This window comes from Gavia stellata, chromosome 42, assembly GCF_030936135.1.
Source record: "Gavia stellata isolate bGavSte3 chromosome 42, bGavSte3.hap2, whole genome shotgun sequence".
NCBI classification, from domain to species: Eukaryota; Metazoa; Chordata; class Aves; order Gaviiformes; family Gaviidae; genus Gavia; species Gavia stellata.
In genome coordinates, this window is record NC_082635.1 from 200,156 (window position 1) to 225,729 (window position 25,574).

General features: G+C 65.3%; 3 protein-coding genes across 3 annotated transcripts; all 3 read left to right on the forward strand.

Annotated features, from left to right (window-relative positions):
• Positions 1–5,164: 5,164 nt before the first annotated feature.
• Positions 5,165–10,265, forward strand: CCDC9 (coiled-coil domain containing 9). Its single transcript, XM_059833200.1, has 14 exons — positions 5,165–5,196; positions 6,581–6,685; positions 6,916–7,062; positions 7,167–7,276; positions 7,344–7,425; positions 7,564–7,647; positions 7,747–7,923; positions 8,040–8,227; positions 8,304–8,474; positions 8,587–8,653; positions 8,753–9,173; positions 9,327–9,479; positions 9,597–9,670; positions 9,804–10,265. The coding sequence occupies exons 1-14, from the start codon at positions 5,194–5,196 to the stop codon at positions 10,062–10,064; spliced, it is 2,043 nt and encodes a 680-aa protein (XP_059689183.1). The 5' UTR covers positions 5,165–5,193; the 3' UTR covers positions 10,065–10,265.
• A 2,033-nt stretch (positions 10,266–12,298) lies between these two features.
• On the forward strand, positions 12,299–14,322 carry C5AR1 (complement C5a receptor 1). Its single transcript, XM_059833206.1, has one exon. The coding sequence runs from the start codon at positions 12,746–12,748 to the stop codon at positions 13,796–13,798; it is 1,053 nt and encodes a 350-aa protein (XP_059689189.1). The 5' UTR covers positions 12,299–12,745; the 3' UTR covers positions 13,799–14,322.
• A 3,982-nt stretch (positions 14,323–18,304) lies between these two features.
• DHX34 (DExH-box helicase 34) lies at positions 18,305–24,583 on the forward strand. Its single transcript, XM_059833195.1, has 16 exons — positions 18,305–19,104; positions 19,694–20,005; positions 20,112–20,381; positions 20,582–20,684; positions 20,786–21,003; positions 21,196–21,370; positions 21,457–21,650; positions 21,842–21,943; positions 22,098–22,337; positions 22,418–22,585; positions 22,666–22,777; positions 22,938–23,044; positions 23,130–23,387; positions 23,518–23,694; positions 23,784–23,907; positions 24,186–24,583. Exons 1-16 carry the CDS (start codon positions 18,406–18,408, stop codon positions 24,317–24,319), a joined length of 3,393 nt encoding a protein of 1,130 aa, XP_059689178.1. The 5' UTR covers positions 18,305–18,405; the 3' UTR covers positions 24,320–24,583.
• The last annotated feature ends 991 nt before the right edge of the window (positions 24,584–25,574 follow it).

Here is a 25,574-nt window from a genome sequence, read left to right on the forward strand (position 1 = left end):
CGCCGCGCTCCCATTGGACGGAGACGCCTCCGCCGCAGCCAATCAGAGCCCGCGGCGGCGCTGTATCCAGCGGAGCGCGCGACCGTGCGGGAACCGGCGGGGCCGAGGGAGCAGCTATAGGTACCGGCTATAGGTACCGGCTATAGGTACCGGCTATAGGCACCGGCTATAGGTACCGGCTATAGGTACCGGCTGTAGGTACCGGCTGTAGGTACCGGCTATAGGCACCGGCCATGGGTGCATCTATATGTACCGGCTATAGGTGCATCTATAGGCACCGGCTATAGGTACCGGCTATAGGTACCGGCTATAGGTGCATCTATATGTACCGGCTATAGGTGCATCTATAGGTGCCGGCTATAGGTACCGGCTATAGGTACCGGCTGTAGGTACCGGCTATAGGTGCATCTATATGTACCGGCTATAGGTGCATCTATAGGTACCGGCTGTAGGTACTGGCTATAGGTGCCGGCTATAGGTGCGGCTATAGGTACCGGCCATGGGTACCGGCTATAGGCACCGGCTATAGGCACCAGCCATGGGTGCATCTATATGTACCGGCTATAGGCGCCGGCTATAGGCGCCGGCTATAGGTACCGGCTGTAGGTACCGGCTGTAGGTGCCGGCTATAGGTACCGGCTATAGGCACCGGCTATAGGTACCGGCCATGGGTGCATCTATATGTACCGGCTATAGGTGCATCTATATGTACCGGCTATAGGTACCGGCCATGGGTGCATCTATATGTAGCGGCTATAGGTGCATCTATAGGTACCGGCTATAGGTACCGGCCATGGGTACCGGCTATAGGTGCCGGCTATAGGTGCCGGCCATGGGTGCATCTATATGTACTGGCTATAGGTGCATCTATAGGTACCGGCTATAGGTACCAGCTATAGGTACCAGCCATGGGTGCATCTCTAGGTGCTGGCCATGAGTTCCAGCCATGGCTGCATCTATAGGTACCGGCCATGGGTGCATCTATAGGTACCAGCTACAGGCGCTGGCCATGGGTACCGGCTATAGGTGCTGGCTATAGGTGCCAGCCATGGGTTCCAGCCATGGGTGCATCTATAAGTACCGGTTATAGGTACTGGCCATGGGTGCATCTATAGGTGCCAGCCATGGGTGCGTCTATAGGTACCGGCTATAGGTACCAGCCATGGGTGCGTCTATAGGTACCGGCTATAGGTACCGGCCATGGGTGAGTCTATAGGAACCAGCTACAGGTGCCGGCCATGGGTGCATCTATAGGTACCGGTTATAGGTACCGGCCATGGGTGCATCTATACGTGGCAGCTATAGGTACCGGCTACAGGTGCTGGCCATAGGTACCGGCCATGGGTGTGTCTATAGGTACCAGCTGCAGATGCCGGCCATGGGTGCTGGCCATGGGTGCATCTATAGGTACTGGCTATAGGTACCGGCCATGGGTGCATCTACAGGTGCCGGCCATGGGTGCGTCTATAGGTACCGGCTATAGGTACTGGCCATGGGTACTGGCTATGGGTGCGTCTATAGGTACCGGCCATGGGTACTGGCTATGGGTGCATCTATAGGTACTGGCTATAGGTACTGGACATGTGTGCTGGCCATGGGTGCATCTTTAGGTATCGGCTATAGGTACTGGCTGTAGGTGCTGGGCATGGGTGCGTCTTTAGGCACCGCCTATAGGTACCGGCTAAGGGTGCTGGCTAGGGGTGCCAGCCATAGGTACGGCCATGGGTAGCAGCTATAGGTAACACCATAGGTACTAGCCATAGGTAACAGCTATGAGTGCATCTATAAGTACCGGCCATAGGTACCGGCCATTACCGGCCATAGGTACTGGCCATGAGTGCATCTATAGGTACAGGCTATGGGTACAGGCTATAGGTACGGCCATGGGTACTGGCTATAGGTACGGCCATGGGTACTGGCTATGGGTACTGGCTATGGGTGCATCTATAGGTACTGGCCATAGGTACGGCTATGGGTACCGGCTATGGGTACCGCCCATAGGTAACGCTATGGGTGCTGGCTAGGGGTGTTGTCTATAGGTAATGCTATAGTTACTGGCCATAGGTACCAGCTATGGGTACAGCTGTAGATGCTGGCTATAGGTGCCGGCTATAGGTACTGCTATCGGTTCAGGCTATAGGTGCTGGCTACGGGTACCAGCTATGGGTGCATCGATAGGTAATGGCTATAGGTACTGCTATAGGTAACGCTATGGGTACACCCATGGGTACCGGCTATGGGTCCGGGCTAGGGGTCCGGCTATGGGTGCGGCTATAGGTACCGGCTATAGGTACATCCATAGGTACCGGTATAGGTGCCACTACAGGTGCGTCTATAGGCACCGCTATAAGCAGTGCTCTAGGAACAGCTATAGGTACGGCAATAGGTACATCCATAGGTATGGCTGTAGGTAGGGCTATGGGTGCTGCTATCGGTACCGCTGTAGGTGCATCTATAGGTACGTCTATAGGTACTGCTACGGCTGCAGCTATAGGTCTGGCTATAGGTACACCCCCAGGCACTGCCCTGGGTGCCGCTATAGGCACGGCTGTAGGTACAGCCATAGGTCCGGCTATAGGCGCGGCTGGAGCTCCATCCCGCTATGGTCCGGCTATAGGTCCCGCTATAAGCTCCACTATAGGCCCCGGCCCAGGGCCGAGCCCCCCCCTCCCCGCGCCTCCCCTGGCCCCGCCCACCGGCGCCGCGCGCCCGGCCCGGCCCAGCCAATCGCCGCGCGCCGCCGCGGCCAGAGCCGCAGCTGCCATGGAGACAGCCGGGGGGCGGGGCGGGGGAGAGCCCCGCCCATGCCGCGCCTCCAAGCCCCGCCCACCGCGGGAGGGGCAAGGCGGGGGGGTGCGGGGAGCCACGCCCACCGCGGGGGAGCGCGGGCAGGAGGGGGGACGGGGGGGACAGCGAGGGGGGGACGGGGGGACACGGGGGGACGGGGGGGGGACACGGACACGGGGACAGGGGGACACGGGGGACACGGGGGGGACACGGGGGACACGGGGACAGGGGGATTTGGGGACAGGGGGACACGGGGGACACGGGGGACACGGGGACAGGGGGATTTGGGGACAGGGGGACACGGGGGACACGGGGGGACACGGGGGGATGGGGACAGGGGAATTTGGGGGACGGGGGGACAGGGACACGGGGGGACAGGGGGGACGGGGACACGGGGATTTGGGGACAGGGGGGACACGGGGGGACGGGGGGGACACGGGGACAGGGGGATTTGGGGACAGGGGGACACGGGGGGACGGGGGGACACCGACACGGGGACAGGGGGACACGGGGGACACGGGGGGACACGGGGGACACGGGGACAGGGGGATTTGGGGACAGGGGGACACGGGGGGACACGGGGGACACGGGGACAGGGGGATTTGGGGACAGGGGGACACGGGGGACACGGGGGGACACGGGGGGACGGGGACAGGGGGATTTGGGGACAGGGGGGACACGGGGGGACACGGGGGACACGGGGACAGGGGGATTTGGGGACAGGGGGACACGGGGGACACGGGGGGACACGGGGGGATGGGGACAGGGGAATTTGGGGACAGGGGGGGACAGGGACACGGGGGGGACAGGGGGGACGGGGACACGGGGATTTGGAGACAGGGGGACACGGGGGGACGGGGGGGACACTGACACGGGGACAGGGGGATTTGGGGACAGGGGGACACGGGGGACACGGGGGGACGGGGACAGGGGAATTTGGGGACAGGGGGACACGGGGGGACAGGGACAGGGGGGACAGGGGGATTTAGGGACAGGGGGACACGGGGGGGACACGGGGGGACACGGGGGACACGGGGACGGGGATTTGGGGACAGGGGGACACGGGGGGACGGGGGGGACACTGACACGGGGACAGGGGGATTTGGGGACAGGGGGACGGGAAGTGGACACTGAGGTGGGGGACAGGGGGACACGGGGGACACGGGGACAGGGGGATTTGGGGACAGGGGGACATGGGGGGACACTGACACGGGGACAGGGGGACACGGGGGGATACCAATATGGGGACGGGGGGGATGTGGGGACAGGGGGACACGGGGACGTGGGGGGACAGGGGGACATGGGGGGGACATGGACAGGGGGACACGGGGATGTGGGGGGACACCGAAATGGGGACGCACTGATATGGGGACAGGGGGGGACAGGGGGACATGGGGACATGGGGACAGGGGGTCACAGGGATGTGGGGACACAGGGGGACAGTGACATGGGGACAGGGGGATGTGGGGGGACATGGGGACACGCTGGCATGGGGACAGGGGGACACAGGGACAGGCGATGTGGGGACAGGGGGACACAGGGGCATGAGGACAATGGGAAAAGGGGACATGGGGACATTGGGGCACAGGGACAGGGGAATTTGAGGGCACACTGACACGGGGACGTGGGGACACCAGTGACACGGGGACACCAGTAACATGGGGACATGGGTCGCGGCAACATGGGGACAGGAGGGCACAGGGACATGGGGGGACACGGGGACATTGGGGGACATGGGGGACATGGGGACATGGGGGACATGGGGGGACATGGGGGACACGGGGGACATGGAGGGACAAGGGGACACGGGGGACATGGGGGGACACGGGGACATGGGGGACATTGGGGGACAGGGGGACATGGGGGGACATGGGGACATGGGGGGACACGGGGACATGGGGGACATTGGGGGACACGGGGGACATGGGGGACATGGGGACATGGGGGACATGGGGGGACATGGGGGACACGGGGGACATGGAGGGACAAGGGGACACGGGGAACATGGGGGGACACGGGGACATGGGGGACATTGGGGGACAGGGGGACATTGGGGGACACGGGGACATTGGGGGACACGGGGACATGGGGGACATGGGGGACACAGGGGGGCACGGGGACATGGAGGCCCCAGCCAGGGCAGGGGGCAGCATGGGGACAGTCACCGAGGCTGAATGGAGGAAGGACAGACGTCAGGGAGGGGACAGAGGGACAGCCACACGGGTGGCCGGGCACGACAGCCAGCCCCACGGTGGGCCCCACTCCTCCCTCTGCCATCGCCCTTTTAAGCCCCCCCCCCCCATTCCCGCAGCGGAAGCGGAAGTCGCTCTGACGCGCGACTGGGCGGGGACAGCCGCTTCCCGGGGGGTCCGTGTGCCGCCCGGCGCCGCCGCCGCCGCCGCCGCCATGGTGAGGCCCGGCCCGGGGGCCTCCGCTCCGGGCGGCGGGCTGGGGGAGACCGGGCCCGCTCCGGGGGGCCGGGCTGGGGCTCCGGGGGGCCGGTGAGGGCGGCCAGGCCGGGCCGGGGCTCCGGGGGGCCGGTGAGGGCGGCCAGGCCGGGCTGAGGCTCCGGGGGACCGTGTGGGCCTTGTCGGGGGGCCGGGCCGGGGCTCCGGAGGGCAGAGTGAGGGCGGCCAGGCCGGGCTGGGCCTTGTCGGAGGCCGGGCCGGGGCTCCGGGGAGGCCGGTTGGGGCGGCCTGGCCTTGCCGGGGGGCCGGGCTGAGGCTCCGGGGGACCGTGTGGGCCTTGTCGGGGGGCCGGACCGGGGCTCCGGGGGGCCGGTGAGGGTGGCCAGGCCGGGCTGGGGCTCTGAGGCGGCCTGGCCTTGTCGGGGGGCCGGGCCGGGGCTCCGGAGGGCAGAGTGAGGGCGGCCAGGCCGGGCTGGGCCTTGTCGGAGGCCGGGCCGGGGCTCCGGGGAGGCCGGTTGGGGCGGCCTGGCCTTGCCGGGGGGCCGAACCGGGGCTCCGGGGGGCCGGTGAGGGCGGCCAGGCCGGTCTGGGCCTTGTCGGGAGCTGGGCCGGGGCTCCGGGGAGGCCGGTTGGGGCGGCCTGGCCTTGCCGGGGGGCCGGGCTGAGGCTCCGGGGGACCGTGTGGGCCTTGTCGGGGGGCCGGACCGGGGCTCCGGGGGGCCGGTGAGGGTGGCCAGGCCGGGCTGGGGCTCTGAGGCGGCCTGGCCTTGTCGGGGGCCCGGGCCGGGGCTCCGGAGGGCAGAGTGAGGGCGGCCAGGCCGGGCTGGGCCTTGTCGGAGGCCGGGCCGGGGCTCCGGGGAGGCCGGTTGGGGCGGCCTGGCCTTGCCGGGGGGCCGGGCTGGGGCTCCGGGGGGCCGGTGAGGGCGGCCAGGCCGGGCTGAGGCTCCGGGGGACCGTAAGGGCCTTGTCGGGGGGCCGGACCGGGGCTCCGGAGGGCAGAGTGAGGGCGGCCAGGCCGGGCTGGGGCTCTGGGGCGGCCTGACCTTGCCGGGGGGCCGGGCTGGGGCGCCGGGGAGAGCGGCTGGGCCTTGCTGGAAGGCCAGCCTGGGTCTCTGGAGGCCCGGCTGGGGCGGCCTGACCTTACCGGGGGACCGGGCTGGGGTTCCAGCGGACCGGTGAGGGCGGTCTGGCCAGGCTGGGGCTCCGGAGAACCGGCCGGGCCTTGCCAGGAGGCAAGCCCGGGGTTCTGGAGGGGTGGCTGGGGCGGCCTGACCTCGCTGGGGGGCCGGGCTGGAGCTCTGGGAGGCCGCTATGGGGCTGACGTGACCAGGCCGGGGCTGCGGAGGGCCGGTCCCCGCTCTCACCCCTCTCCCCCCCACCCTCAGTCGGCCGCGCTGGATCTGAGATCGAAGGAGGAGAAGGACGCGGAGCTGGACAAGCGCATCGAGGCGCTGCGCAAGAAGAACGAGGCCCTCATCAAACGTTATCAGGTGCGGGGGGCTCGGCCCCGTGGCCCCCCCCGGCCTGCGTGGAGGCAGGGAAGGCGCTTACAGCCCCTAATCCTCTGCCTGCAGCGGCTTAACGCCGGGTGGGGGGGGTTTAACCTCATACGGGGTCACAGGAGGGTGTTGGGGGGGATTGTCCTGTCCAAAATCCACGAGGGGACGCGATGGAGGGGCGGGGGGGTTTGTCCCCGCTCACGCCCGTATCCCGGTGGCAGGAGATTGAGGAGGATCGGAAGAAAGCGGAGCAGGAGGGGATCGCGGTGACGGCTCTGCGCCGGGCACGGCCCCCCGATGCCGAACCTGAGAGGAGATGGGTGGACAAGGATCTCTCCGTCACTGTCCAGGTCATGCTCTCCCCCGGGGTGAGTGGGGGGAGTTGGGGTTCAGGGGACTATCCGTGGGGTTCAGGGCAAGGTGGGGGTCCCTTGGGAGTCTTGCTGAACCCCCCCCGTCTCCTTCCCTCCAGGAGAAGCGCGTGGTGAAGGACAAGAAGCCATCCGGCACCCCTAAACCCGTCCGCGGCGCCGCTCCCCGCGGCTCGGGGCGCGCTGGCCTGCGTCCCTCCGGCCGTTCCCCGCGGGGGGGAACACCCCGTCGACACGTTTTGGGAGGGGGGCGACGACGCGGCTCCGGGAGAGCGCAGCGGCCGGGGCCGGCGCTCGCGGGGTCGGGGAGTGGCTGGCCCGGTGATGGGAGGCGACGCCGGCCCCGACCGAAAGTCCAAGGTGGGTGTTTTGGGGGCCGGGTGGGTGTTTTGGGGGCCGGGTGGGTTCACCCCACGCCCTAGGGGTGCGGGGAGGGGCGTTACCGGCCAGTTTGGGGGTGCTGCCTGCCCCCGGCGGCAGCTGGTTTCTCCTCGCCAGGAGTGGGAAGAGCGACGGCGGCAGAACATCGAGAAGATGAACGAGGAGATGGCGAAGATCGCGGAGTACGAGAGGAACCAGCGGGTGAGGAGGGAGAGGGGATCGGGGGGAGGTCGGTCGGTCGCGAGTGTCCCCCCCATGGGTGGCAACGTCCCCCTTTTCCCCCCCCAAACCCCGACTCAGGACGGGCTTCATGAAAAGAATCCGGTGCGCAACTTCTTGGACGACCCGCGCCGCAGCGGCCCCTTCCAGGACGCCGATCGCAAGGAGGGGAGCCGGCGGCACGTCCGAAACTGGGGGGGAGCCGATTTCGACAAGGTCAAGGCCGGGATGGAACGCGAGAAGACCTGGCAGGGCCCCGTACGTACCCCGGTGGGTCCCCCCACCTCCTGCCCCACGTTTTTTCGGGGTCCCGGGATGGACATCGGGTGGAGTTTGAGTAGTTGGGACAGGGCTTGAGCCGTGTCTCGCCACAGGGACGTCGTTCCAGCCCGAAAACTGGGGGGCCACTGGACATGACGCTCTCCATGACGGGTCGGGAACGAGCCGAATACGTCCGCTGGAAGAAGGAACGGGAACAGATCGATCAGGAACGCCTGGCGCGGCACCGCAAACCCACCGGGCAGTGGCGGCGGGAGTGGGATGCCGAGAAATCGGACAGCATGTACGGAACGGGGGCGACGGGGGGTGATTCTGGGGGGAGTTGTGCTGTCCCCGGTGTCACCCGTTCCCTTTCTTAGGTTCAAGGAGGGCTCTGCGGCGGCACCCGGCTCGGAAGTGAGCGGCGGGGAGGAAACCAAGCGCCCTCCTCCCAAACCTCCCACCTTCGGGGAATTCCTCACCCCGCATCGCACCCAGCGGAAGAGAAAGGGCCGGGGACGCGGCCAGGGCGCCGGGACCAAGCCCTACAGGTCGGTGGGGTCGCGTCCCAGCGAGGATTTAGAGGTGGGGGGCTCCTCTCTGAGCCCCGTTTTCCCGTGGATTTTGGTCTCCGAGCCGTTGGGATCTTCTTTTCCCCTCCAGCATGCACGATAACCGGTGGGAGGAGAAGGAGCTGCCGGCATCGATCGAGGAAGCCGAGAACCAGAAGGTGAAACGCCGAGGCAGATCCTGGGGGGAACCGGTGGGTGTTTGGCTGCGCCGCGGTGCCCGTCTCCCCCTCTGATACCCCCTAACCGTGTACCCGCAGGCGGAGGAAGCGCCGAGCGGGGCCATCCCGGAGCCCCCCCCTTCCCTGAGCCCTGAGGAAGATGAGGACCAGTGGGAGGATGTCAGCGAGGAGGAGGAGGAAGAAGAGGAGGAAGGCGGCAGCAGCCCAGGGTCGTCGAGCGAGGACGAAGCACCCCGCAGTGCGTCCCCCAAAGCCCAGCGTCCCCCCAGAGCCGGGCAGGCTGCGCCTCCCAAACTGCGCGTGCCCCCCACCGTGGCACCCGCCCCAGACGGGGGGGCTGGCACCCCCCCGAGCCCCTTCTCCCCCGTGGGAGGCCACCAGCCCGTCTCGGACTGGGGCGAGGAGATGGACCTGGCCTCTCCCCGCAGCAGCCTGGGGGACAGTCCCCTTTCAGGTCCCACTGTCCCCAAGTCGAGAGGGGCTTCCGGAGAGACTCCAGGTAAAAGTGGGGGGGCTCTGCCCAAATTAGGGCTGGGGGGGGCACCAAACCTGGGCTGAACCCCTGGGATTTGGGAGGGGAGACACGTAGCCCGAGCAGCAGGACAAGGGAAGGGGCCGAAGTGGGGCTTGACCGTCTCTTTCCGCCCCCCAGGGCTGAGCCCCGTGGAGCTGGTTGGGCCCCCCCGGGGGGTGCAGAGCCCTGCGGAGCCCCCCCGAGGGGAAACAGCGAGGCCGAACCCGGAGCAAGAGGCTTCGGAGAAGCACGAGGAGGCAGCGGGGAAGCTGGCGGAGGACGGGACGCAAGGTGGCGAGGGGAATAAGGGGGGGCACGCACCACAGGGGACCCTCCCCACTTCGGATCCCCCGAAGTTGGGGGGGATCCTGTGAGCCGGGGGGTTCAGACCCCGATTTGTTCTCCCAGGAGCCGCGGCGTTTCCCCGCCAGCCGGATGCGGAGACGGCCCCCGGCACGGTGGAGATCACGGACTTCCAGCGGGTGCGTTTCCGTAAGAACTCGCCTTCTCCGGCTGACCGCTAACAGGGGACTGACACCTGCACCCTCCGGGCTCTTGTCTTGTCTGTCTGTCCTTCCCACTTCTGCTTGCCGGCTCTGACGCTCCTGCTGACAGACTGACTCTACCCGCGAAACATCCCGGAGCTCTGCCTGCTCTTTATTCCCGGCATCTCCGGGTTTGGGATCCGGTTCCTTGCAAAGCCCGGGAGCTTGTGTCGGGTGGCGGAGGCTGGCGGGTGCTGCGCTTGCCCGGGAGGCTGCGACGTCTGTATGTCTGTCTGTCTGTCCTGGATTAAACTCTTCCCTCCCCAAACAGCCCGAGGGACTGGTCTCTCCCTGCGGCCACGCCGGGAGGGAGGTTGTGGAGCCAGGATAACGCTCTGGGTTTGGAGAGGGGGGGGCCAAAACACCGGCCCCCTGCTCCCCGCCGCTGCTTGGGGCAAAATCAGTGGGGCTTACGCTGCCCCACGCGTCCCTCGCCCGGCAGTGGGGCTGGCAGGAGGGCGCAGGCAGGGACCGGACCCCCCCGTCCCCGAGCTCCTCCGTGGCTCTGGGGCCGGCAGCTGCCTTCACGCTGCCTCCTTCTTCTCTTTCTCCTTCGACAGGACGGCCAAGCGTCCCGATGTCCTCCAGCCGCCCCTCCGTCACCCGGGTCGCTCCCGCCGTGACCGCTACAGCTTTCTAGAGACTGTGAGCCGGCAGGAATAACCCGGGGAGAGGCGAGGGGGGGGGAAAAATCACCCGCCTGCACCTCCCTGGGGGTTTGGCCCTTGCTGGGGGGGGTCCCCGAATCCCTTCTGCGCCCGCGGGGGAGGCGGATCGAGCCTGGGGACGGTGGCGGGATGTTTAGGAGCGGAGGATGCCAGCGCTGGTGGTGGTGCCGAGGGTCCCAAAAGGGTTTGGGGGCTCCAGCCGTGCACCCCAATGCTCCTGCCCCCTGGCAGGGTGCTTTGTGTGTGTGGGGGGGTGTCCCCTTCTTCCCCTCCCGTGCCCTGGAGCTGGGTGGGAGGGGTGGGCTTGACCCCCCCCCCACCTCGGGTGCCTCATCCCACCGGCTCTTTGTAAAATAAACCTCCAAAACATCTCGGCGCCTGGTCCTTGCTCGCAGGGGTCCCCCCTCTTGCTGCTGGGGGTCCCCCCTCTTGCTGCTGGGGGTCCCCCCTCTTGCTGCTGGGGGTCCCCCCTCTTGCTGCTGGGGGTCCCCCCTCTTGCTGCTGGGGGGCCCTCTCTCCTCTCAAGGCCCGGAAGGTTGTGGTGGGGGGGTCCCAGTACCGGCAAGGGGCTGCCCGGCGGACACCGGAGCCGCAGGAAGGGGCTGCTGAGCTTTGCCGGGGCTTTGAAGCTGCCTACGCCTGTTACCTGTTGGGAGGGGTTCCTGGTTTTGGGGGTGAAACGAGACGTGTAGGGGCTCTGGAGGAGGTTTTGGGGTGAAAAAAGTGCAAGAGCAGGAGGGCTCTCCCCTAATTCCCCCCGGGGAACCTTGTGCTGTCCCCGGGGACCCGTGGGGATATTCGGGGTGGAGGAAGTCCCGGCTGGGAGAGGAGAAGTCCCTTGGCTCCGCGGTGGTGGTTGGTGACGTCCCCCAGACCCAGATCCCCGCGAGACCCATCAGCTTTCCCCGGCCACGGTAGGACGGACGAGGGATACTCCGGGCTGCCCCCAGCATCACCTTTGAGCTGAAACAAGTCCGATACCCCTCAAAAAAAAAAAAAAAAGCACCATTTTGGGGTTGAGACCTTGTTTTCCAGCTCCGCTCGCTGCCGCCGGCTCCTACTCCTCGGCTCTGCCGCAAAGGGGTCGCCGCCTGCCATCTCCCCCCTCGTTACACCTGGAGACGAAGCTTTCCCGCCCCGCTGCCCCTCCCAGCCCACCCGGCTTCTTCTTCTTTTTTTTTTTCCTCCACCAAAGATCTCTTTTCCCCTCCCTGCCGTTGCTTCCTGTTCGCCACTGCTGTATAAAAGCCCGGTGCCGCCCGCTCGGCCCCGGGGAGTGCGGTCGTAGCCGGCGAGGACCCAGGTGAGCAGCTGGTGAGGTGCGGGATAGGCGAGACTCCCTCCCTTGGCCTAGAAAAAAATAATAATCCAGTGCTGTTGGGGGGGAAAGCCGAGCTTTGGGTGTTCTCCATCCTTCCGCCGGCGGGATGGATTCTCCCCGCTGAGGGCGTGCGGTGAGGTTGTTGCGGCTCCTCTTTAGGCGTTGGGTGATGGTCGGAGACACCGTATCTCCTCCTCGCCCCTTCTTCCCGTGCTCCGGGTCGCTCAGCCGGCCATCAGAGCATCCCAAACATTCATCGTTGTTTCCTCCTTCTCCTTCAGGGTGTTTCCCCCCGCCCCGTCTTGGTGTTGGCAATGCTTTGGGCACCGGGAGGTTTCTCTTTTCCCCCGGAGAACCAAAATCATCCCCCCGTAGTACCCACCCAGTAGACGCAGGAGAAGCTGCTGGAGCTGCAGCTCCCCCGGCGTTTCCTCATCCAACTTCTTGCGCCACGCAGGCTGCGGGCAGCTCGGTGAGGAAGTGGGGAAATGCCTATTTCCTTGGTGACCGGGATGGGGGGGAACCATGAAGCTGAGTGGTTTGAGGTGCTTGCACCACACGTTCTCGTTGAGGAGCATCTCACCGGGCTGGTTTTGGAGGTGCCGCCTCTTTTCCGCGAGGGGAGAGGCCCGTTGGATGGAGGGAGAGACGATGGCGATGATGATGGACGTAAGGAAGAGATGTTTTACGATGAGGGTGGCGAGATGATGGAACAGGTTGCCCAGAGGAGTTGTAGATGCCTCATCTTCATGGTCAGGTTGGACGGGGCTTGGAGCAACCTGATCTAGTGGAAGACGTCCTTGCCCAAGGCACAGGGCTTGGACTGGGTGATCTTTGAAGGTCCCTTCAACCCAAACCGTTGTGCGATGTTATGGACGGGGCTCGGAGCAACTTGATCTAGTGGAAGATGTCCTTGCCCGTGGCATGGAGGTTGGACTAGATAATCTTTGAAGGTCCCTTCGACCCCAACCGTTCTATGATGGTCTAACAGAGTGTGGTTTCTAGGTTGGGAGCTGGTGGAGGATGGACTTCTCGATGCCCAATTATACCTACAATTACTCCATCTGGGACGACTATTCCGTATATGATATCGATGGCTATGAAGTCCCTCACAGCTACCGCGCCGTCCTGGCGCTCTACGCCCTCATCTTCCTCCTGGGCGTCTTGGGCAACGGAGCCGTCATCTGGGTGACCGGCTTCGAGCTGCGGCGCACGGTGAACGGTGTCTGGTTCCTCAACCTCTCCGTGGCTGACCTCCTCTGCTGCCTGGCCTTGCCTTTCCTGGCCCTGCCGCTGGCCCGTGACCACCACTGGCCCTTGGGTCACTTTGCCTGCAAGCTGCTGCCCTCCCTCACCATCCTCAACATGTTTGCCAGCGTCCTCCTCCTGATGGCCATCAGCGCCGACCGTTGCGCCATGGTGACGCGGCCGGTGTGGTGCCAAAACCACCGGACCCTGGGACTGGCCCGGGGGGCTTGCGCGGCCGCCTGGTTCCTGGCCGGGCTCCTCACCCTCCCCTCCTTCATCTTCCGTACCACCCGTTCCGACATCTTCTCCGAGAAGACGACCTGCGTCCTGGACTACACGGCCGTGGGGCGCCACCAGCACCTCACCGAGCTCGTCACGGCCGTCACCCGCTTCATCTGCGGCTTCTTGGTTCCCTTCGTGGTGATCACGGCTTGCTACAGCCTGCTGCTGGCTCGTGTCCACAGCAAGGGCTTTGCCCGTTCCCAGAAAGCCATCAAGCTCATCTTGGTGGTCATCATCAGCTTCTTCGTGTGTTGGCTGCCCTACCACATCGTGGGGTTGATCCTGGCCTCCACCCATCCTCACAGCGACTTGTTCAAGGGCGCTCTGGATGCTGACCCCATCGTGGCCGGCGTTGCCTACATCAACAGCTGCATCAACCCCATCATCTACGTCATCATGGGCCAGGACTTCAAGGAGAAGTTCCAGCGTTCCTGGAGAGCCGTGCTGCGGGGCGTGCTGAGCGATGACCCCACCAGCACCATGGGGGACAGCAGGATGAAGACCAAGTCCACCATGGATGACCACAGTGCCAGCACCACGGTGTGACCGGGAGCGAGGTGGCTCCGGGGCTGGAATGTCGCTTGTGTTGCTTGAGGCCACCACCTTCTCCTCCTCTCCTGGAGGTCCCGTAGAGAAAAGATGATGCCGCCATCGCCCCCTTTCCCCACCAGTTGCCCCACGTGGTTGCAGGCTGGGGGAAGCTATGTGCCCACCTATCCCTGGGGACCCCCTCCCGGCTTCCTCGGTGGCCTGCCAGCGGCGAGAGGACTTTGTCCTTGCAGGCGGTACCACGTTCTCCTGCTTCTCCAGCCCAAGCATGGACCCTGTTTCCAGCTCCTCCCCTCTCTTAGCCCCATAAGAGCTGTGCTGCCCCATGAACCCCTCCCAGCCCCACATCTCCACCACCCAGTGAGGCCCAAGATGTGGGTGAGCCCACCTGCGAGCTCCGTCATCCCAAAAAGTCAAGTCCACCCCACTCATGGGGGGCTGGCTGCCCTTCACCGTCCCCCTGCCTTCACCATAGCCGCGTCCACCGTCGCCAATAAATCTTGAAGCTCCCTCAAGCCTTGAGCAAGACCTCGGTCCCTTGGTTCTCCTTTTTGGTTGTTTATTGGGCAAGATTTTTGCCATCTCAGCAGCTTTTGAGCTCACGGGTGACGCAATAAGTGCCGCAGCGTGTGCCCGCCCTCCCACCGGAAAGTCCTTGTCATGGGTGGTGAACTCTGCCCCGTCGTCTTGCTTCACCTCGTGGGGTGGAGGGTGGTGGCCGAGGTTGGTCTGGTTTTCTCTGCCTGGGTGCTGCCCAGCCTGGGGACAGGGATGGTTGGGGACAGTGGGGATGGTTGGGGACAGTTGGACATCGACAGGGATGGTTGGGGACAGTTGGACAGCAGCGGGGATGGTTAGGGACGGTGGGGATGGTTGAGGATGGCAGGGACAGTTGGACATCAACGGGGATGGTTGAGGACGGCGGGGACAGTTGGGCACAAGGGGGACAGCAGGGATGGTTGGGGACAGTTGGACATCGACAGAGATGGTTGGGGACAGTTGGACATCAACGGGGATGGTTGAGGACGGCGGGGACAGTTGGGCACAAGGGGGACAGCAGGGATGGTTGGGGACAGTTGGACATCGACAGAGATGGTTGGGGACAGTTGGACATCAACAGGGATGGTTGAGGATGGTCATGACAGGGATGGTGGGGACAGTGGGGCACCACAGGGACGGATGGGGATGGTTGGGGACAGGGGGTACAGGGAGGGACAGTGGGGACTGGGGATGACAGTGGGATGGTTGGGGACAGTGGGGCACCACGGGGATGGTTGGGGACAGTGGGGACAGGGAGGGACAGTGGGGACTGGGGGGGACAGTGGGATGGTTGGGGACAGTGGGGCACCACGGGGATGGAGGGGGACGGTTGGGGACAGGGGGGACAGGGGGGACAGCGGGGCACATTGGGGACAGTTGGGGATAGTAGGGCACATTGGGGATGGTTGGGGACAGGGAGGGACAGTGGGGACTGGGGGGGACAGTGGGGCACATCGGGGACAGTTGGGGACAGTGGGGCACCACGGGGATGGATGGGGATGGTTGGGGACAGTGGGGACAGGGAGGAAGAGTGGGGACTGGGGGGGACAGTGGGATGGTTGGGGACAGTGGGGCACATTGGGGACGGTTGGGGACAGGGAGGGACAGTGGGGACTGGGGGTGATGGTGGGATGGTTGGGGACAGTGGGGCACGTTGGGGACAGTGGGGCACCACGGGGATGGATGGGGACGGTTGGGGACAGTGGGGACAGGGAGGGACAGTGGGGACAGGGGGGGACAGTGGGATGGTTGGGGACAGTGGGGCACATCGGGGACAGTTGGGGACAGTGGGGCACCACGGGGATGGATGGGGACAGTTGGGACAGGGACGGACAGTGGGATATTTGGGGACAGTGGGGCACATCGGGGACAGTTGGGGACAGTGGGGCACCACGGGGATGGATGGGGACAGTTGGGACAGGGACGGACAGTGGGATATTTGGGGACAGTGGGGCACATCGGGGACAGTTGGGGACAGTGGGGCACCACGGGGACGGTTGGGGACAGTTGGGGACCGTGGGGATGGGGGGGGCACAGGGGAGGTGGTTGGGGACAGTTGGGGACAATGGGGCGCAGCGCTGCCCGCAGCCCCCGCCCGGGACGCCCCGCCCCTTTCCCCGCCCCTTTCCCCGCCCCCTTCCCCGCCCCTTCCATAGCCACGCCCCTTCCACAGCCCCGCCCCTTCCCCACACTGTCGGCGGCGCTCGGGCGCCCTCTGGCGGCCGCGCCTGGTGCGTCCCGGCGCCGGGGCCCGGTCGGGGAGTGCGGGCCCGGGCCGGGCCTGGGCGGGTGAGTGCGGGCCCGGGCGGCCCCGGCCCCGGGGCAGCGGCTGCCGGGGAGGCAGCGGGGCCGGAGAGGGGCCTGCTGAGCCGGGGCTGGGTAGGAAACCGTGGGCCGACGGGCCTGAGGCGGTGGGGAGCCGGGTTGAGCGTGTGTGTGAGGGGGCACTGGGGAGCCGGGCCTGGTGCGAGGTTCCTGAGGGCTGGGACGGGGTGTGTGGGGGCCCGGGGGGCTGGGACGGGGTGTGTGGGGGTCCCATGGGGCTGGGATGGGGTGTGTGGGGTCTCGGGGGGCTGGGACGGGGTGTGTGGGGGTCCCATGGGGCTGGGACGGGGTGTGTGGGGTCCCGGGGGGCTGGGATGGGGTGCATGGGGGTCCCATGGGGCTGGGACGGGGTGTGTGGGGTCTCGGGGGGCTGGGACGGGGTGTGTGGGGGCCCGGGGGGCTGGGACGGGGTGTGTGGGGGTCCCATGGGGCTGGGACGGGGTGTGTGGGGTCTCGGGGGGCTGGGACGGGGTGTGTGGGGGTCCCATGGGGCTGGGACGGGGTGTGGGGGGTCTCGGGGGGCTGGGGGGCTGGGACGGGGTGTGTGGGGGTCCCATGGGGCTGGGACGGGGTGTGGGGGGTCTCGGGGGGCTGGGACGGGGTGTGTGGGGGTCCCATGGGGCTGGGACGGGGTGTGTGGGGTCCCGGGGGGCTCGGACGGGGTGTGTGGGGGTCCCAGGGGGCTGGGACGGGGTGTGTGGGGGTCCCATGGGGCTGGGACGGGGTGTGTGGGGTCTCGGGGGGCTGGGACGGGGTGTGTGGGGGCCCGGGGGGCTGGGACGGGGTGTGTGGGGGTCCCATGGGGCTGGGACGGGGTGTGTGGGGTCCCGGGGGGCTCGGACGGGGTGTGTGGGGGTCCCAGGGGGCTGGGACGGGGTGTGTGGGGGTCCCATGGGGCTGGGACGGGGTGTGTGGGGTCCCGGGGGGCTGGGACAGGGTGTATGGGGGTCCCATGGGGCTGGGATGGGTGTGTGGGGTCCCATGGGGCTGGGCTGGGGTGTATGGGTGTCCCAGGGGGCTGGGACGGGGTGCCTGGGGGTCCCAGGGGGCTGGGCTGGGGTGTATGGGGGTCGCAGGGGTCTGGGCTGTGTGTGTGTGATCCCATGGGTCTGGGCTGGGGTGCCTGGGGTCCCAGGAGTCTGGGCTGTGTGTGTGTGATCCTATGGGGCTGGGACGGGGTGTGTGGGGTCCCAGGGGGCTGGGATGGGGTGCCTGGGGGTCCCAGGGGTCTGGGATGGGGTGCATGGGGGTCCCAGGGGTCTGGGCTGGGTGTGTGGGGTCCCAGGGGGCTGGGATGGGGTGCATGGGGGTCTGGGCTGGGGTGTATGGGGATCCCATGGGTCTGGGCTGGGGTGCCTGGGGGTCCCAGGGGGCTGGGCTGGGTGTGTGGGATCCCATGGGTCTGGGCTGGGGTGCCTGGGGGTCCCATGGGGCTGGGACGGGGTGCCTGGGGGTCCCAGGGGGCTGGGCTGGGTGTGTGGGATCCCAGGGGGCTGGGACGAGGTGCATGGGGGTCACAGGGGTCTGGGCTGGGTGTGTGGGATCCCATGGGTCTGGGCTGGGGTGCCTGGGGGTCCCATGGGGCTGGGACGGGGTGTATGGAGGTCCCATGGGGCTGGGCTGGGGTGCATGGGGGTCCCATGGGGCTGGGCTGGGGTGCATGGGGGTCTGGGCTGGGGTGTATGGGGGTCCCAGGGGGCTGTGTTGGGGTGCTCAGGGGTCCCGGGGGGCTGGGTTCTGGGTTCTGGGGGGTCCCAGGGGTCCGGACCGGGTTGTGGGGTTCCCAAGGGGCTGGACAGGGGTGTCTGGTGTCCCAGGGGTCTGCCCCGGGGTGTGTGGGGTCTCAGGCAGCTCAGTTGGGGTGCATAGGGGTCCCGGGGGGCTGACATGGGGCGCACGGGGGTCCCAGGGGGCTGGGACAGGGGACATGGAGGTCCCAGGGGTCTGGGCCAGGTTGTGGGGGATCCCAGGGGATTGGGTTGGGGTATGGGGGGGTCCCAGAACATGTGGGATTCTGGGGGTCCCGGCTAGGGGCAAGGAGGAGGCTCCGGTGGTAGTGGAGCTCACCGGTGTGGAGCGACGGCCGGGGACACGGCCAGGGCCAAGCAGGGCGGCACCCTGCTCCCCCAACACCCCCAGACCCCCAAAACGGGCTGAGGCTGGGCACGGGCCCCCACCTCACACCGACCACCGGCCTGGCACAGATCCCCGGCTCCGGAACCGGCTGCCCCACCGCGGAGATGCCGCTGGAGAAGGAGAGCAGATCCCGGCGGCGAGAGCGGGATCTTTCACCTTCCCGATGGGATTGGGACTGCCCCGTCACGCGGCGCCGGCTGGAAGAGCTGTATTTCCGCGAGCAGGATTACATCAGAGCCGACTCCGAGGATGTCTCCAACTTCTGGGCTTTCTTCGAGCGGCTCCGGCGTTTCCAGAGCCGGAGAACCGAGCGCGAGCCAACCCCCAGCCGCCGCGACCAAGCAGAGCCCTCCGCCGCCGCCTGCCGCCTCGACCTGCCCCGCCGATACGACCTCCGGTACCGCATCAACCTCTCGGTGCTGAGCGCCGACGTGGAAGGAGCGATCCGAGGCCGGCGAGGAGACTCCGGCGTTCCCCAGGAATGCCTCTCCGAATTCCGCACCGCTTTGCTGCACTACCTGGACTTCACCCAAAAACAAAGCTTCGCCAAACTGGCCAAACTCCACCGGGAACGAGCGGCGCTTCCCATCTCCCAATACCGGGACCGGCTCCTGCGCGCCGTGGCTCAAAACCAAGTGGTGGTGATCGCCGGCGATACCGGCTGCGGTAAATCCACGCAGGTACCTCAATTCTTGCTGGCGGCCGGTTACAGCCACGTGGCTTGTACCCAACCTCGCCGCATCGCCTGCATCTCGCTGGCCAAACGAGTAGGCTTCGAGAGCCTGCACCAGTACGGAAACCAGGTGAGCTCCGTGGGCTGGTGACCGGCGATTTCCCTGGCCGGTTTAGGGGTAACTGGGAGCCGTTGAGCACCGCTGGTTTCTTCCCACCCTGCTACTGGGTGCTACTGGGTGAAGGAAAGGGTTGTAGTGAACTGGGCTACATCTGGCTGGCGGCCGGTCGCCAGCGCTGTTCCTCAGGGCTCAAATTTCGGGCCGATCCTGTTCAAAAAATATTAAAAATATCAATATAAAAAAAATAATTGATATTTTAATCAATGGAAATTGGCTGATGATACTGGACTGGGAGGTACTGTTGACTTTCTGGAAGGACAAGAGGTCCCGGCTGCATCCGGGGAGGTTCAGACTGGATTTTAGGAAACATTTCTTTACCGAGAGGGCGGTCAGACACCTCGAGGGGCTTCCTCGGGGTGTTGGTGCCCCACGCCTGTCGGCGTTTAAGGGAAAAATACCTTTAATAATATGCTTTAGCTTTTGGTCAGCCCTGAACCGGTCGGGCAGTTGGAGTAGATGATCATTGTGGTTCCTTCCAACTGAAATATTCTATTTTATTCCTTTTTATTCTCTTCTACTCTTCCTCTCTCTGCCACAGGTGGGCTACCAGATCCGCTTCGAGAGCACCCGCTCGCCTGCCACCAAGATCGTCTTCCTGACGGAGGGGCTGCTGCTGCGGCAGGTGCAGCGGGAGCCGACGCTGCCCGGGTACCACGTCCTGATCGCCGACGAGGTTCACGAGCGGCATCTGCACAGCGATTTCCTCCTGGGGGTCCTGCGGCGGCTCCTTCCCGCTCGGCCGGACCTTAAGTTGGTGCTGATGTCGGCGACCATCAACATCCGCCTTTTTTCGGGGTACTTTGGGGGCGCTCCGGTGCTGCAGGTGCCGGGAAGGATCTTTCCCATCTCGGTGAGGACGGAGGGTGATTTTTGGGATGAATCCCGGCACGGGGCGGGCGCGAATCTCCCCCTGCGTCTACCTGGAGGCAGCGTCCTCCCTGTCTCTGCTTCCGCAGGTCATTTACCAACCCATCCCTAAGGAAGAAGCATCCACGGTCGGGAAATCGGGGAAATCGGAGCGCCTGGATCCCCTCCCGTACCTGCGGGTGCTGCAAGCCATCGACCACAAGTACCCGCCGGAGGAACGCGGGGACCTGCTGGTGTTCCTGAGCGGGGTGGCCGAAATCGGTGCGGTGCTGGAGGCGGCGCAGGCTTATGCCGCGCGCACCCAGCGCTGGATTGTGCTCCCTCTCCACAGCACCCTCTCTGTCGCAGAGCAGGACAAGGTGGGTGAGGGCCTGACCATGAGATCGGGGTGGGATTCGGCACCCTGGCGTCGCACAGCGAAGAATCCCAGAGCTCAGCCCGGCTGCGCCCCGATTGTGGGTGCTTTTGGGGCGCGACCGATGGGTGCAGCCTGTATTTACCTTCTCCCTGCTCTGGGGACGGCCATGCTGACGTAGGACCGTGGTTTCTCCTTCCTCAGGTGTTTGACGTGCCCCCTCCCGGCGTCCGTAAGTGCATCCTCTCCACCAACATCGCGGAGACCTCGGTGACGATCGACGGCGTGCGCTTTGTCCTGGATTCTGGTAAAAATCCCCGCTCCGACGCCCCTCTCCGCTGGGTGGGAAAAGCTTCTCCCTTCCTCCCGCCCTGCCCTGAGCTTCTCCTTCCCTCCTGCTCTCTCCAGGGAAGGTGAAGGAGATGAGCTACGACCCTCAGGGCAAACTTCAGCGGCTGCAGGAGTTCTGGATCAGCCGGGCGAGCGCCGAGCAGAGGAAAGGACGTGCTGGCAGGACTGGCCCCGGCGTCTGCTACCGGCTCTACGCCGAATCCGACTACGACGCCTTTTCCCCCTATCCCGTGCCGGAGATCCAGCGGGTAGCGCTTGACGCTCTGGTGCTCCAGGTAAAGTTGGGGTTCCCTCTGCTCACGTTGGGGTTTCCTCAGGGGAGATTTGGGGAGGAAACGCAGCCAGCCAAGCGTGAGAGCAGGCTGCGGCTGAGGTGTCGGGGTGCGTTGGCTCTTGGGGGGCGCTTCGTAAACCTCCAGGCTCTTCCCGTCGTCGCTGGGCTCGTTCTACGTGTGCTTCTCTCTCAGTTAAAGAGCATGGGGCTGGGCGACCCCCGGACCTTCCCTTTCCTGGAGCCGCCTCCCTCGTCCAGCCTGGAGACGGCCGTGCGGTACCTGAGGGACCAGGGAGCCCTGGACGAGGCTGAAGACCTGACGCCCATCGGGAACCTTCTGGCTCAGCTGCCGGTGGACGTGGTGGTCGGTGAGTAATTCGGGGCACTCCCTGACGCGCAACGGAGTGGGGGGGGCTGTTTTCCCTGCCTTCACTGCCCTGCCCTCACCACGCAGGCAAGATGCTGGTCCTGGGCACACTTTTTGGACTGGCCGAGCCCACCCTGACCGTGGCGGCTGCGCTGAGCGTGCAGTCCCCTTTCCTGCGACCCGCTCACCCCAACCCCGACTGCGCCACGGCCCGACGGCCCCTGGAGAGCCCCCACGGCGACCCCCTGACGCTGCTCAATGTCTTCAACGAGTGGGTCCAGGTGGGATTTCTGCCTCGGGAAGGGAGATGAGACACATTTAGGGTTTGGGGAGACTCTGTTTTGGGGTGGGGTGTGCTTGAGTCCATGTGGGAGGCTGCTGGGAGGTGGTGGGGGCTGATTTTGGGGTGCGGGGAGCAGTGGGAAGGACAACCCGTCCCTGCCGGGGGCTGAGCCGTGCTGTCCCGGAGCAGGTGAAATCGGAGCGGAGCGGCAGCTCTCGGAAATGGTGCCGGCGCCGAGGCTTGGAGGAACATCGGCTTTACGAGGCCGCCAACCTGCGGCGCCAGTTTCAGGTGAGGTGGGACAGGATCCGGCCTCGGGGTGGGGTTTGTCTTTGGGCCGGGGAGGTCGTTGCTGGTGCGGAGGAGAGCTGAATTTGCCTGCGTGCCCCCAACCTGCCCATCTCCCGGCTGCGGGGGCTCAGCAACCCTCTCCCCACCACCCCAGGAGCTTCTCCGAGACCACCAGCTGCTGGAGGAAGCCTCCAGCCAGCCCAGCGACAGCTACAGCCGACAGAGCCGACACCGGCAACGCCGCGAGCTGCACCGGCTGTGGCGTTCCCACGCGGAGACGGAGGGTCGGAAGCGCAAGGTGCTGCGGCTGCAGGACGGAGCGGACGCCTCCTCCGGCGAGGAGGAGGACGGTGGCGGCACCCGTGGGAAGGGGGAGCGCAGCATCGATATCCAGGTGACCCTCGCATCCGTCTCCTCTCCGGGGAGGCAGGATCCGGCCAGCCGGGCCCCTGACGCCCTCTCTTATCTCTGCAGGATGTCAAGTTCAAGCTCCGCCACAACATGGAGGAGCTCCAGGCCGTATCCAGCTCAGCCCTCTCCTCCTCTCAGCTCGCCCTGCTCAAGCTGGTGCTGTGCAGGGGGCTTTACCCCCAGCTGGCCGTGCCCGACCAGCTCAACAGCGGCCGCAAGGACTCCGATCAGGTCCGTGTCCTCCCCTTGCCCTGTCCCCTACCCCGGCAGCCCCTCGCTCTCCCTCAACGCTCGTTTTGCTCTTGCTGCAGATTTTTCACACCAAAAACAAGCAGGGTGTCGTGCTTCATCCCACCTGCGTCTTCGCTACCAGCCCGGAGCTGCTCCATGCCAAGGAGGGACCGGAACGCGGTGGGACCAAAGGTGGGACAACCCCAATCCTGAAGGAACTGGCTCTGCTTCTCCCTGGCTTTTTCCCTGCCGGGTGAAAGCGCTGCTGGCCTCGGGGTTTGGCAAATCTCAGGCACTGGGGATGGGGAGAGGTTTGGGGTTCAGCTGAGACCCCCCCTTATTGTCCCTGCAGAGCCCACGGAGGGGCTGAGCCGCCGCCACCAGCTCCTCGCCTTTGTCTCGTTGCTGGAGACCAACAAGCCCTACCTGGTGAACTGTGTCCGGGTACCAGCCCTACAGGTGAGCTCTTCGCTCCCCTCCTCTTCCTCTCCATGCCCTCCGATAGCCTTCGTCACCCCAAACCGGTTGCGTTTCGCTCCTCCAGGCTCTCCTGCTCTTCTCCCGTTCGCTGGACACCAGCGCGGACTGCGCCCGGCTGGTAGCGGACGGATGGCTGGAGCTCACCGTCCCCGATTCGGACTCTGCCCTGCGCCTCCTCTCCACAGCCCTGCAGCTTCGTGCCGCTTGGGAAAAACTCCTCCACCAGCTGTTGGAAGGTCGGGGCGAGGAGTCGGGCCGCCGGCCGAGCTCCCGGGACGTATCCGTGCTTACCCGCGGGCTGCTGGAATTCCTGCAGATGGAGGTGACGTGGCCGCGACCGCGGTGCGGGTGGTTTTAATCCATCTCCGGCGCCTTGCATCGGGTTGAAGGCTGAGAAAGGAGGATGAGGGGAGCTGGTGCAGCCCCCCCGACACCCTCGCGTCCCCTTGCAGGTGCCGTACCGCCTGCGCCAGCTCACCGGGCTGGAGAAGCAGAACCTCTACATCGGTCCCCAAACTGTGGCTGCCGCTCCCCGGCTCCCGGGGCTCTTCCAGGGGACGGAGATGAAGCCCGACGAGGTGAAAGGCGGCCACAGGGTGACCGACTTTCTCACCTACAACTGTCTGGCCGTGAGTACAGCCCTCTCCCGCCCTTCCTGCTCTGCCTGCCGCCCCCCCGGGGGAGTCTGAGCATCCCCTCCGCCCTTCGTATCCCGCAGACGGACACGGACCTCTACAGCGACTGCTTGCGGAGCTTCTGGACGTGTCCCCACTGCGATCTCCACATGCCCTTCACCCCCCTGGAGCGCATGTGCCATGAAAATGCTTGCCGGCCCTCCGAGGGTGAGTATTCCCCCCCGCCGAAGGGGCTGTGACAAGGGACAAGCGGGGACAGCCAGCCTGGATTTTCCCCGGGGGGGGGAACCCAGGTGGTATCTCTGCTCCGTGGGCGACCGAGGAGAGAGGCGGCAGTGAGCTGGGCTGGGTTTGTGCCGGATTTTAGGAGCACCCCTCGAGATGCCACCGATGGCCACATTTTGGGGGGCAACGGGGGGAAGAAAAAGGTCTTGCGGGGTTTTGGTTTCCTTCTGATCCCCGTTTTTCTTTGTCTTTTCCTGCAGCCCCCTTGGAAGAAGAATCCGAAAGCTCGTCCAAAACCTCCGCCCTCCACAGATCCTACCACTGCGACGTCTGCCAGCAGGATTTCACCTTCACCCCCACGGAGATCCTTCGGCACAAGAAGCAGCACCGGTGACCGGGGATGCTCTCACCAGCCGGCCGGCGGTGGAGACGGTGCTGAGCCCCCCACGATGCTGGGGTCGTCCCCCGTCCCCGGGGAGAAGCAGGGGACCCCCGTAACGGGGGGAAGCCCCCCCAACACTGCTACCTCCGTTGCTCTCGGGTGAGTCTGGCTGGATCCCAAAAGGGATTTGGCGTTTTAGGGGTATTCCAGTGGCTCCTGCAAGCTCGTCCCTGACACCGTCAGTTATTCTCGGGTAGGAGCAACTTGATTTCACGCCCTTTTTTTTTTAAAATATGTAAATAAATCGCTTTTTTTGGAGAAAGTCAGCGCTTTGTGGGGTCTTGGGGAGGTCTCCCGCCTTGCGATGCTGTCTGGTGCAGCACGGCCAGTGTGTGGCACTCCTATACCGGCCTCATCCCTGCCTCATCTCCTTTTCTTCCTGTATCCCATGGGAAAAGCATCGGAGCGGCCCGTGCCAGGACTTTACCACCACCAGGACTCAAAAACCACCCCCCAACCCCCCCCATATATTAATACCAAATGACCCGAGCGTCCCTTCGGAGGACGCTCGCTCCCAACGCGGCGAGAAGATGCCGCCTTAACGTAATAAGAGACCTCGCCTTATGAATCGTGGCTGGCCCCGGTGCATTTTTGGGCTGAAAACACCCGGAGAAAGGCAAATCTGGAGCGGTTCGCACCCGCGCGCGCTCTGCGGAGGCAAATGCCGCGACGACGGGAACTTCTCAGCTGTCTAAACCCATTTAAAATGCATTAATTATCAGCCCGTGCGCTGCATTAGGCTCAAGCAGGGTTATTAGCGGGGCCCCTTCTAATTAAAGCGATTTGATGGTATTTTTAGCTCTGTGGCATGTTGAGTTTTATTCACCAGGCGAAGAAAGTAATAAATAAGCGTGGTTGAACCGGCCTCGTGAGGCTTTGGGGTAAGGAGCTGCTCCAAGAGCCAAGTTTCCTGGGATTTTAAATTTTTTAAGCCCCACGGTTTTCCGTAAGGAATTAACGATCGCCAGGGCTCGGTGCGCGTTGCCGGCCGTAAAATAGGTGGCGGAGGAGAAAGGAAAAAAGGGGAAGGATTTTTATTTTTCTTTTTTTAAATTGATTTTCTTCCTTTATTTTATTTTCCTCCCAGCTCGCACCCTTTGCGACTCGCTGTGTGTCCTCCCCTTCTTGATTGGGTTTATCTGCAATTAATTACCGCTCGGGCGCAGGTAATTCCCGGCTGGTGGCGTCGCAGCACTTGCAGAAATTT